The 12689-nt window shown below is 31.3% G+C and overlaps 1 protein-coding gene across 13 annotated transcripts in view; it reads left to right on the forward strand.

Moving 5' to 3' along the window:
* The window catches only part of TRDN (triadin), a 367278-nt gene that overhangs the window by 267922 nt on the left and 86667 nt on the right, over positions 1–12689 (forward strand). For 12 of the 13 annotated variants that reach the window (XR_009005184.1, XM_057527820.1, XM_057527823.1 and 9 more), the window contains one exon: positions 595–642. The exons of the other annotated variant lie outside the window; for it this stretch is intronic. Coding sequence is in view for 11 of the 12 variants with exons in the window: in XM_057527820.1 (XP_057383803.1) it covers positions 595–642 (48 nt within the window). In the remaining variant the exon portion in view is untranslated. The remainder of the gene's footprint in view (positions 1–594; positions 643–12689) is intronic. 13 annotated transcript variants of the gene reach the window in all.

Below are 12689 nucleotides of genomic sequence, written 5' to 3' on the forward strand. Positions count from 1 at the left end.
TATTTCTTGTATGTATAACAAGGTAAGCAGAAAATACTCCACTGAGAGTAGTAAAATCTCAGTAGTTCATGGGAAACAGCACCTAAGTGATAATTCTTATTTCTTTTTTGGTTACTTGTGATTTGGAATGACTTCATTTAATATTTAAGCAAATCTCAAGCATGACTACACTGTCCTTTGAGTTGATTAAGCAACATTAAGCTTGAATTTAAAGGAGTATCTAGTTGACATTTTCAAGATGCTAAGTGGCTCCAGCAATTACCTGGAATGTAAGTCGATTAATCATAATCCTGTCAAGCGGAATTCTTCATAGAGCTTGTTTATCAAAGCAGAGTATAAAAGAACAAGATAGAAAACAGCGTGCAAAGACTAGTAAGAAGAGGGCAAGGGATTACTTTTTTCTCTAATTCTTTAAGAGTAGATTTATAATAGTAGGTTTCAGTTGGATTTTAGAGAAGTGAGAAATATTGAAAAAGCTTTAAAATAGGTTGTTTAGAAGAAAATTTTGGCATTGAATGAGTTACAAAATGCCTTTTTGAGCAGAAGCAGCATTTACAGCTGGAATTTTATTTAAACCTTATCTCTGCTTTGCAGCTGTACCTGGAAAGAAGGAGGAGAAAACAACCAAGACAGTGGAGCAAGGTAAAAAAAAATGAAGGAGGTTGACATTATCTTCTTTAGAAAGACAACAACACGAGGAGGAAAGCACTGGATTCAGACAGGCGGACGACAATAACCTTTAAATCGATTGCTCTCTTTCACTGTCCTTGCATGTTTTTCTGTGCCAGGGAGAATGTGAGGTGGCAATCTGGGTTTTTGTTCTTTTGTATAACTAAACTTTGAGTGTAAGTTCAGAACGGGAAAGCTCCACAGACTGCTTAATTACAAGAGAAATGCTGAAGATTTTTGGGAATAAGGAAATCTTCCAGGGCAATTGGTAGACATTTTTTTCTGTTTGATTTGTGGTTTTAACACCACCTGACTGATCATAGTTTAAAGAATAGAGGTGACACAATTGTGTTTATGCAAAAACAATTTCTACTGCTTGAAAAGTAATATGTTAAAACAAAGCAAAAAACCAGCAATACAGGTAAATTACTTGCGTTTATATTACGACTTCAACAGTTGATTCTCCCAAGAGGTCTAAAATTTCAGTGTTATAAACCATAATGCCATAAATAATGCATTTTCTTTTTTTAATGCAGCTATATAATAAATATATCATTCTAGAATATGCTTGAGAAAAATGCTACAGCAGAGTAGAGTAAAAGCATTTGAAGTGATGTTGGGCCTTCTGTGAGAGCTCACAGTGTTAATAATTTTAATTTTTGTTCCCCCCACTCTTTGGCTTTTAATATATTATAATATTATAATATGTATTATTTATTATAATAAATAGATGAAATCAGAACTAGCAATAATTTTGTCAAGAATGAAATCAAAATCATTTCTCCTCTTAAATTTGAGACAAAGTCCTAATATCAGAAATTAGGTATTTTTACATAAATATATCAAGAAAATCCTTCAAACCCTCACATTTCAGATAAGTAAACTAAGGTTAAAAAATTCATCAAGGATTTATTTCCTTTGGTTTTTCAAAAGAAAAATCACATTAAATCACATTGAATAAGGTTTCAAATTCATTTGGCTTCTGTGGACTACCTGGACTTTTAGAATTCAATAAAATGTTTCTGTCAACTTCTTTTTGAGGTGGATACTTTAGTCTCTGAAATATAAAGTAGAGCCCTAGGAGCACGGATCCCAATTTCAACTTGTTGACTTAGACAAGGTTCTGAGCCTAAATCTCTTCTCTAAAAAATAGAGTTAATTATACCTGACCTGCCTTTCTGACAAGATGTGGAGTTCAAACAAGAAAACGTATGTGAAAGGATATGAAAAAATATAAACTCCTAGTTAAGTATATAGTATTTACTTAAGCATTTTTCCTTATAAAATCAGCTTCAATATAAATGAGAATCAAAACGCTTTGCTTTCACTAAGCTTCATAGTTTTTCTCCCCTCTAGTATAAAGGCATTGGTTACTCATCTTACAGCATTTGCAGATTGTTTTTATAGCCACAGCAAATTAAGAGAAGACTGACTAGAATATAAAATGTCCACATTAATAATAGTACCTAACATATAACTGATTAAGCACAGATTGTTTATGTCTTCTTACCTTCATGTTGGTCTCAGTTTCATTAATTCTGTAATGTTGCCTCAGATAGTTTGGAGACTGGAAATGGCTCTTAGGGATGTGAATTTACTCCTTCAGATGATTTTATAATTCATTCTTTTATTAAAAATACTTTCTATTTTATAAACACTTAGGCTCTTGGCCTATGTAAAAACAATAAGAGATTCTTTCAATGACTTTTTATATTGACTTAGTAAATCATTTCAGTTTTAAATATTGTAAAGCAATGACCTCATTTTTTAACTATACAAATCATAAGAAATAAGGTATTTGGATAGCTTGCATACTTTCGTGATGGTATATCTATGACTAATAATTTATATGAAAATATATATATTGTGATTTTAATAAATCAAGGAATTTATATGAGAATAAATCAATTACATTCTACAGATTTCATCATAATATTCTAATATTTATACATAAGATGATGCTTTGACTATTGTGTACTCCTCTTCCTTATATAGTTTTTAGTTATTTTCAGAAGTATAAATAATCTAAAACTAGTTCATAATTCTTTGAAGTACAGTTAAATAGTTTATAAAGAGTTATTTTCATTTAAGTTTGAACTTATTGACTTGTACTAGGGAAAAACTATGATACTCATAATTCTTCATAGATTTCAAATACACTGTGTGATCTATGTAAAACTGTGTACACTGAACCTCTGAACTTAGTCTGCACTATAATTGTACTTGGGAAACATCGATTAAGGTAAACTTTACATTATGGAAAATTCATATAGTGAAAGGTGAAATAAATTTTATGTTTATGTAATTTAGTGAACTAGACCTCATAACGTTTAAGAATTAGAAATTTAGTTAATCTAACCTCTTCAAAAGTCCAAAAAAGTATCTATTTTATCTTTAATTCATGATGGATCATGTGGTTTTTAGTTATTCTTCTCATAAAGATCTTAAATTGGCTAGACCAGAATTTTGAGTATTAAGAAACTCGTTATAAATTTTCCCACACTAAAGCCACACACACACACACACATACACACCCACACACACCACAGACACCATTAACGATTTCTCTTGTTTAGAAAGCAATTACCTAGAAGCATCAGGAGACACAAATATTTTCCACAATACATGTTGCTCTCCTTATAGTGAGAGCCAAGGAATGCCAAAGATAAAACATCACAATATGTGCTACTGTATGAAGATTTGTCTTTATGTATTTACATATTATATCTAGAAAGAGTACATCACATTTCATTAAGCTTGGTTTATTTATTGTTTGATATTTAATTTCTCATTTTTAGTGTACTTTTTCCTCAGTATTACTTTTCAAAATTGACCTGTCCCCCTAAATCCAATTTCCCTCTCTCTTTTTCAATCTTGTTTTCTCTCAGAAGAAAAGTTTTCATAGTATTTGCTTGTTACTAGCCAGAGGATCAAAGCAGTCACTCTAGGGAAGCATCCAGTGACTTCTTACTTACTGTGGCAGGGAAGGAGACCAGTCAAGGCAACTAACTTTAATGATCTGAGTTGTAGATTGGAGTCCCAGCATCTCCTTGTTTCTAATTTTCTTCCTTCAAAGTGATTTCAATCCAACAATGAGAAGGTGAAGAAAATAGTAATAAATCAAATCATTTGCATATCATCTTTCTTTTTCTTTCATTCACACCTGTGCATGATATCACTTAAAGCTTTCTTTAAGAGTTTGTTCTAAGGGCCTGTAACAGTGCTGGCATGTAGGAAGTGTTCAATAAATACTTGTGGGTTGAATGAAAACATAGAGGAATTGTTGAAGAAAAGAATACTAGGTGATCCAAATATCAATGATCTGTGCCTCTAAATCTTGTACAATTAAGATATTTTAGTAAATGAAATGTGATTTCTGATAGCAAAGATTGCCAAATATTTCAGAAACCAGGATAAGTGATTAAATCATCTAACTACCCTCATTTTAAAGTAAAAAAAGTAGAGCAAATTAATAATTAAATATGCATTATTCATTAATTATATCATTATTATGATCTTTGTAGATGGTACTCTTACATAACAAAACAGCATGTGGTAAACTATCATATGGATAAAGATATTGAATAAATTAAATTTAGCAATTGCACCTTCTATATTGTAAATTTAAAAAAAACTTAAAACGAGAGAGAAAATTTAATAATTGCCCAATTAGGCCAATGTATGTCTAAATATAGAAACGTAAGGCCTTATCCTCACTTTTCTTGGTTTTACCTTATAGAACAGAATTAGATGATCTTCTATTCCTTTGAATCATAAAAAAATTTATGTTCAACAAAGTTTTTAAGTAGTATGTCCCTCATATCAGAATAAAAAGGCTCTTCCTTCTATAGGAGAAGGCTGGTCTAGAAAGACTTTTATTTCTAGGATTCTAAGACTCAAATGTTAAGGGAAAACACACTTTATAAACCTGGATATTTTAGTATCCCAAAATTAAACTGAAAATTTCATTACAGAAACATTAGTTATAGTTTTCCATCCTCTTAACAATTAAAAATCACTTCAAAATCCACTTAAGTACAAACATGACAAAAATATTCATGAAAAATGATTAAAGAGAATTTGAGTACCTATTAACCACCAAGAATAAATTTGAACACAATTAGTAATCATTTTATTAAGGGTAAAATTGGAGCATATGGATCATAAATGTATCAAATGCAGTTCATTTCCTGTAATAAAACTTATATTTTGCTTTAAATTAAGAAATCTTTTTAAATTCATAAGCGCAGTAATTTGTGTCCACTTGAAGACTTTCTGTTTTTCTTTGCCTTTGTTGCTATTTTGTAAACAATGGTACCCTACATAATTGTATTAGTGTTTTAAATTGTCACAACAACAAGTGAAACCCAACTGATATTACATGCTTTTTGTGTTTGTCATTGTCCTCAGACACTTTTCAGATTCTTCTATTCTTTGTACATGTACTGGTCTATTTAGAATCTGCTATGCGTATTTGTTGTAGATTGATCCCATACTTTCAAGTGAATGTTAATAATATCTAAGAGTAGTGATTTCTCTGAGAGAAACTTATTTATTTAAATAAATGTTTATACTTCATGATGTGTCAACACTATAAAAAAAGAGAGAAACAATTTTACATTTAAGATCAATGGAGTAAAACTGAAGGTGTAGTTGATACATATTGTATTTAATTATTTGCTTAATATGTGATTATAAAATAACCTATTTGCACATGTGGACTAAGTCATGCTGTTGACCCTCAATAAATGTTAAAGTATAATAACAATAGTATTGATTCCTGTGAATTCCAAACTTTTGACAATAGTTTGTGCTCTGGTTGTTTAATATTTATTGAGCGCCCACAACAGACTAGGCGCTGGGAATGGGTGTGAGGAGTATTGAGTGGGCTTTGGAGAGAAGATGGTCTACATACAGAGCTCATGCAATGCTTGTAAAAATGAGTGTACTCTGCTTGCTTACATATTTTATATATTTTCAAGAGAACTTTTTGCAATTTTCCACTATCTCACTTGCTCACATAACACATTTCACTACTACTTCTTACTTTTATTTCATATAATACTTTTAGAATGTTCTCATAATCATTTGATCTCATGTATGGAAATTTCTTCCTAGTCCCTTTCTCACCATGTTCTTCCCCATTCCCTTCATCACTTTAATAAATAGACAGGTATAAATCCTACCTATCACAGCTGATTCACAACACACTCAAAAAGTTTGTATTGTTGCATTGATCTCCTACAGGGTACCACCTGCTGCCATGCAACATTTGGTTCATGTGATTCATTTATTGGTAGGAATGTCATTGAATGCTAAAGAGAATTTCAGCCCGGTAAAGGAGCAATGTGTGCCAGTGAGGTTGGCAAGATTTGGAGGCAATGCTAAAAGATGTGCATTCATGCTGTACCTTTTCCCTCAGAAGTTAATGGTTCTCGAATTAATGATCCATTTTCTCTAATAAACTAGTGTGTAACTTCATCACTCTCATTTTATACAGGATATACTATAGGCAAGTACAAGTCACACAGAGAGATAATTGTAATGCCCACATTCCAGTTTCCGTCATGCATAATTCTGCTTTTCAGTTATCATGAAACTGAACCACTCCTCTGCCTAATGTGACCTCTGTGCCTATCTTTTTCTTTCCTTTTCTTAGAGACTGTGGCCATTTCATGGAGAAGGACAGTAAAACTATAACATTACCCCAGGAACCTCCCCCTGCACTTCATACTGGGGTCACTACTTTTACCACCAGGTTACCTTTTTAACTCTGGAGTCAGAGGAACTGGCTATTAGATGAGCTAAATTAAGTTACCTGACGTTGCCAGAACAGACAATGTACGTAGGGGTAGTGTGTCACTCCTACTCTGTCTATGTTCTACCCCTTCCATGATTCATCAAAGTAATTTCTTAATGGCAATTGTATCCATCTTTTAGGTTCTTAAAAGCAACAAACTTTTTACATCATGCATGTGCTCTTGCTTCATCTATCTTATAATTCTAAAACTTTGTCTTGATTTAATGTCCAACAATCTTTATGTAAACTAATGGAATGCAGTTATAAACCATTTCCTAAAGCCCAGTCAAATCAAATTGTAAATCTGAAGAAAAGTTGTCATATGATTTCTGAATTTAATGACAGTGCACTTCAGATAAAGTGTATATTTTTGATCATTGTCTACATCTTAATATTAGGTTGATGGTTCTTTAAGAAATCCTTAAATCTGTGAAAGACCATTTTCATCCTCTTTATAATGAAAACTCTTACAAACCTTATTTTTCCTCAGAGAATTTTGATCACCATTACCAGGATTTGGCAAGTAAAAACTATTTTAATTATTCAATATAGATATTTGAAGATTACAATTTTGTTCTCCAGAGAGAAAAATTGACTTTTGTTTGTTCCTTTGACATTCTACGCTAGATTATATAAAAGACTGCAGAAATGCATTGTAGTGTTTACCATATAACACACCAAGAAAACACCTCTTTGCAAGTTCAAGGACATTAAACTGCTAATTATGTCTCTCTTTTCTATTAATATTTACTTTCACTCCTGCTTTTATTCTGAAACCACATATGGGTTTATTCTCTTTTTTCCCTTAGGGATTTTTAATAGAAAGTATATTATAAGCTGCTCTGTTACAAAGCTAAGTGGCCAGAACAAAGATTGTTTTGGGAGAATTTTTTTATCCCTTTTTTACTGACTTTTTACTTTCATTTATAAATTGATTTTCTACTAAAGGCCTACTTAGGAAAAAAAAAAGAGTTGGAATACAATATACACTATCTTGAATAAAATTGCTTAAAATCAATTGCTATGTCATATCCTGGAACAAATTAATGGAGTTTAAGCTACAGTCTCTAAAAATCAAATTGCAGATATTATCTTAAATCATTAGCCCTACATAAAAATGCATTGTTACTTTCTTCTAATTGTAAATTAAAGTACACATTATAGGTCAAATAATTTCAGGAATAAACATGAAAATATTTTTCATCATTCTACATAAAATTTACTTGCACCTTATTGATTATTACTGCCCCAGTTTTTCATAGAATGATGATGTATTATATGCTAAATAAAAAGCAATTCTTAAAACCTGAAAATTCAATTCAGATACTCCTTTGGAATTATGAAATGGCAAAATATAAGTTAGAAAATTTCTTCATCATTGTGACTTGCAAATTTTGGGTTTTATTTCACTTGATTTTTATAAAAGAAAGAGATACTAGGTCAGATACTAGGTCAGATAACTCACAAAAAGCATCTATAGTCTCATTAAAAGTCTTGGCAATAAAAATCATGGTCAACAATTCTTAGCTTGGAGTTAACACTTGTATTGCTGGTCCTTGAAAAGAAATAACTGATAAAAACTAATAATGGTTAGAAATATTAATCTGCTTCAATAATAGAGTACAGTTATCTCAAAATAAAACTTAAGGCTTGGTCTATCTCTTCCAATAATTTATTCTGTGACATTAGGGTATTTACTTTTTTTGTAAATCTTCTTTTGTAAGCCAAGATTATTTTACTAAGCATTCTCTACAGAACTTTCCAGTCCTAATATTGTCTAATTCTCATTTGTAAGAAATGTCTCCCATGCCTGAGACATTTCCACTTTGACCCAAATGCTGAAGAATAAACTTATTTTTCTGATTGCAAGTACAATCTGTACCAAAGTATAAACAGAAATGTCAGATTCAGATTCTAAAATGAAAATATTTCTAAGTATTATATAAATCTACTAAATAGAATTCTAATATTTGAAGTATTTACTTCACTTGAATTTCAATATGTACACTTAAATTATACTTAAGTTTCAAAAAGTACATCGCTGGAGCAAAGCATACTATTGAATATCCAATGAAATGACATGAAGGTTCTCTAAATATTAATCTAGCTACAAGGATCACTAATAATGGAACACAGGATGCAGAAATTATGCCCATGACACACATGTACAAAAGAATTTATAAAAAATGAAACAGAAGAAGATATTGTCTCAGGAGACAGGAGAATGTGGATAACACAACTGTGGTTGAATTGTGGTTTCAGTTTTGGAGTATTTCCAAACAAAATAACAATGATTTTCTAAGTATTGTCAGTCAGTTCAGTATATATCATATTCTCTTAAGAGCAAAAGTTTAATTTCATTGATACAATGACTGAAAAAAATGTTTGGACTAAAGATCTTTAAAGATTCCTTATCACTGGAAGGATATAAATTCAAATTCTCTAGCAGGGTACTGCTGGTTTCTTTATCACCATCCCTGGCTGTGACTTTCCAGCCTTGGCTCACATACTTCTCCCCCACTTTGTACATCCAGTGAGGCAGGCACATGAACTTTCACACTCCATTTTTTCTTATGTTGTTCCTTATGTTGGCGATGTCTTTCCAATTCTTCCTTGATGACAAATTTTATATCCAGTTTCAGGATTGATCACAGATGCCAGTACCTCTGTGAGGTCTTTTCTTATTGCATCAGGTAGAGTTTGTCAGTCCTTCTGCTATGAGCTCAGAGCCCTGTGTATGTGTCTGTCACTGTACTTAATCTGTCTACGTGGATGCCTTCCAGCATAGACTGAACTCCATGAAACCATCTTTTTTTTTTTTTTCTCAGCTCTGAACCCAAAAGAGACATTGAATAGATATTTATTGAATGAATCAAGTTTACCTTTTCAAAATACAAAAAACTGTATTCTTCTTCTAACATATTGTTCCCAAGTGAAGAAACTTAAATAGACCTGGGGTTCTTGTTCTGCAGGGGGATCACTTTGTCACACTGCTAAGCACTGGAGGAAGGACAGTTTCTAGTTTGTTAAAATGGCATTAGCTTTTGCTTTTACTCTAACCAAAGCCTTTTTGAGAGTCTCAGACCTCAACTTTCTTTTATATGCACATATCCATCACAAAGTTTAAAGTGCTGTTAAAGATTTCTAAAAAATTTCATTGAAGTTTAAAATATTAGCAAATCAAATTAAACAGTGTATATAAAGAATTATATACCATGACCAAGTAGGATTCATTCTAGGTAAGCAAAACTGGTTTAACATTTGAAAATAAATTGATGTAATTCATTACATCAACCAGATAAACAAGAAACAAAATCATCTCAATAGATATAGAAAATCATTTGACAAAATCCAATGCGCATGTATGATAAAAACTCTCAGCAAACTAGGAACAGAGAGAAACTTCCTCAACTTGATAAAGAACATCTGCAATAAAACCTACTGCTAACATCATACTTAATGATGAGGTACTAGAAGATTTCCCACTAAGATAAAAAACAAGGCAAGGATGTCCCCTCTCAGCACACTTATTCAACATTGTACTGGAAGTACTAGTTAATGAAATAAGACAAGAAAAGGAAAGAAAAGACATACCAGTTGGGAAGAAAGAAATAAAACTGTCTTGAATGATATGATCATCTATTTAGAAAATTCTAAAGAATCAATAAAAATCTCATAGAACTAACCAGTGATTATAGCAAGGTTGCAGGACACAAGGTTAATCTGCAAAAGTCAATTGTTCTTCTAGGTACCAGCAATGCAAAATTGGAATGAACAAAATAAAAAATGCAAGACCATTTACATTAGTGCTAAAAAAAGGAAAGACTTAGATATAAACCTAAGAATAATTTATTCTATGTTCATGGGTAGGCAGACTCAAAATTGTTAAGATGTCAGTTCTTTACAAAGTTATCTATAGATTCAATGCAATCATGATAAAAATTCCAATGGATATTGACAAACATATTGTGAATATCAACAAACTGATCCTAAAGTTTATACAGAAAAATAAAAGGCCCAGAATAGCCAAGACAACATTAAAGGAGAAGAACAAAGTCTGAGGACTGACACTCAAGACTTATTATAAAGCTACATTAGTCATCACAATGTGATGTTGGTGAAAGAATCAACAAATAGATCAATGGAACAAAATGAAGAGCCCAGAAATAGATCCACAAAAATACAGTCAACTGATCTTTGACAAAGGAGCAAAAGCAATTCAATGGAGAAAGGATAGACTTCTCAGCAAGTGGTACTAGGACACTCACAAGCAAAAAGGAAAAAAAAAGAATCTAGATACGAATCCTACATCCTTTTCAAAATATTAATTCAAAGTGGATCATAGACCTAAATGTAAAACATAAAACTATACAACTCCTAGAATAAAACATAAGAGAAAATCTAGTTTATCTTTGGTTTGGAGATTACTCTTTAGATACAACACCAAAGACACAACTCTTAAATGAAAAGTTGATATGTTGGGCTCTTTTAAAATTAAAAATTTCTGTCCTGCAAAAGATACTGTCAAGAATATTTAAAGACAAAACACAGAATAAGAGAAAATATTTGTAAAATACATATCTGATAAAATACTGTTATCCAAAATACACAAAAAACTCTTAAAACTCAACAATAGGAAAATGAACAAATCATTTTAAAAATTGGCAAAAGGTCTGAACAGATACCTCACCAAAGAAGATATACAGATCAGAAATAAGCATATGAAAAAATGCTCAACATCATACATCATTAGGAAATTGCAAATTAAAACAATGAGATACCACTACACACCTATTAGAATGACTAAAATCCAAAACATTGAAACATCAAATGTTGGGGAGGACGTGGAGCAACAAGAACTCTCATGCTTTGCTGGAGGGAATGCAAAATGGTACAGCCAATTTGGAAGATATTTTAGTGGTTTCTTATGAAACTAGATGTACTCTTATCATACAATCCTGCAGTAATGCTCTGTGGTATTTACCCAAATGAGTTGAAAACTAATGTACACAAATATTCCAGCTTTAATCATGGTTGCTAAACTTGGAACCAACAAATATTTCTTCAATAGGTGAATGGATAAATAAATTCTGGTATGTCCATACAAAAGAATTTTCTCCAGTGTTAAAAAGGCATGAGCTATCAAGCCATGAAAAGATATTGAGGAACATTAAATTCTATTTCTAAGTGAAGGAAGCCAATCTGAAAAGTTTACATATTATATAACTCCAACTACATGACTCTCTGGAAAAGGAAAAACTATGGAGATAGTAAAAAGTTCAGTGGTAGCCAGGGGTTTGGGGGGAGGGAGGAATGAATAGGTAGTGCACAGGGAATTTTTAGGGCAGTGAAGCTATTTTATATCCTACTATAATGGTATATGTATGTCATTATACATTTGTCAAAATCCACAGAATGAACAAAACTAAGAATGAACCCTAATGTAAACTGTGGATTTTGGTTGATAATGATGTATCAATATTGGTTCATCAACTGTAACAGACATACAACATTAATTAGGGATTTGATGATGGAGAAGGTGGGGTGTATTAGGGGAGGACATATGTGGGAACCCTCTGAACTTTCCATTCAATTTACTATAAACCTTAATCTGCTCTAAAAATTGTAATAGTTCATTAATTTAAAAAAATGGTGTGGTAATCTTAAAGAATTAATCCACTAAGTGAATTTCAAAATACTATACTTTGAGATTCCATACTATGAATAACAGAAGCATTTATTTCAAAATCCTATTTATTTTTTATTATATTAATAATTTTTAAGTTAATGTTCTTCTTATATTCAATTAGATTTAAGTTTTCTATATACATCCTCTCATAAAATGTTTCATGTTTGAACACAGACTATAATGATAAATTTCTCAAATTGCATATAAATGTGTTTGTAGAAAAAGATTTCTAATTGAGAAAAGAATTTCAAAAGACAATACAGAATATATACAATATTATGATTGTCGTAGAAAATAGAAGAATATGTTACATTTAAAATGAAGAGATTAGGGATTTTTACAAAAATTAATTGAAAATTAAGTATATAAATATAGGTGTGTGAGATTATTAAACACTGGAAATTCACCATCCAAAATTTCTTAGGTAAAGAAAGTAAAATGCTATGTGAAGTTAGGTTGAAATATATATCATTTTTGGTTTTTATCCATGAAAATTGTCAAATACCGGCGATTTCATTTTACTTTGATACC

Source organism: Balaenoptera acutorostrata, chromosome 14 (assembly GCF_949987535.1).
Source record: "Balaenoptera acutorostrata chromosome 14, mBalAcu1.1, whole genome shotgun sequence".
Lineage (NCBI taxonomy): Eukaryota > Metazoa > Chordata > Mammalia > Artiodactyla > Balaenopteridae > Balaenoptera > Balaenoptera acutorostrata.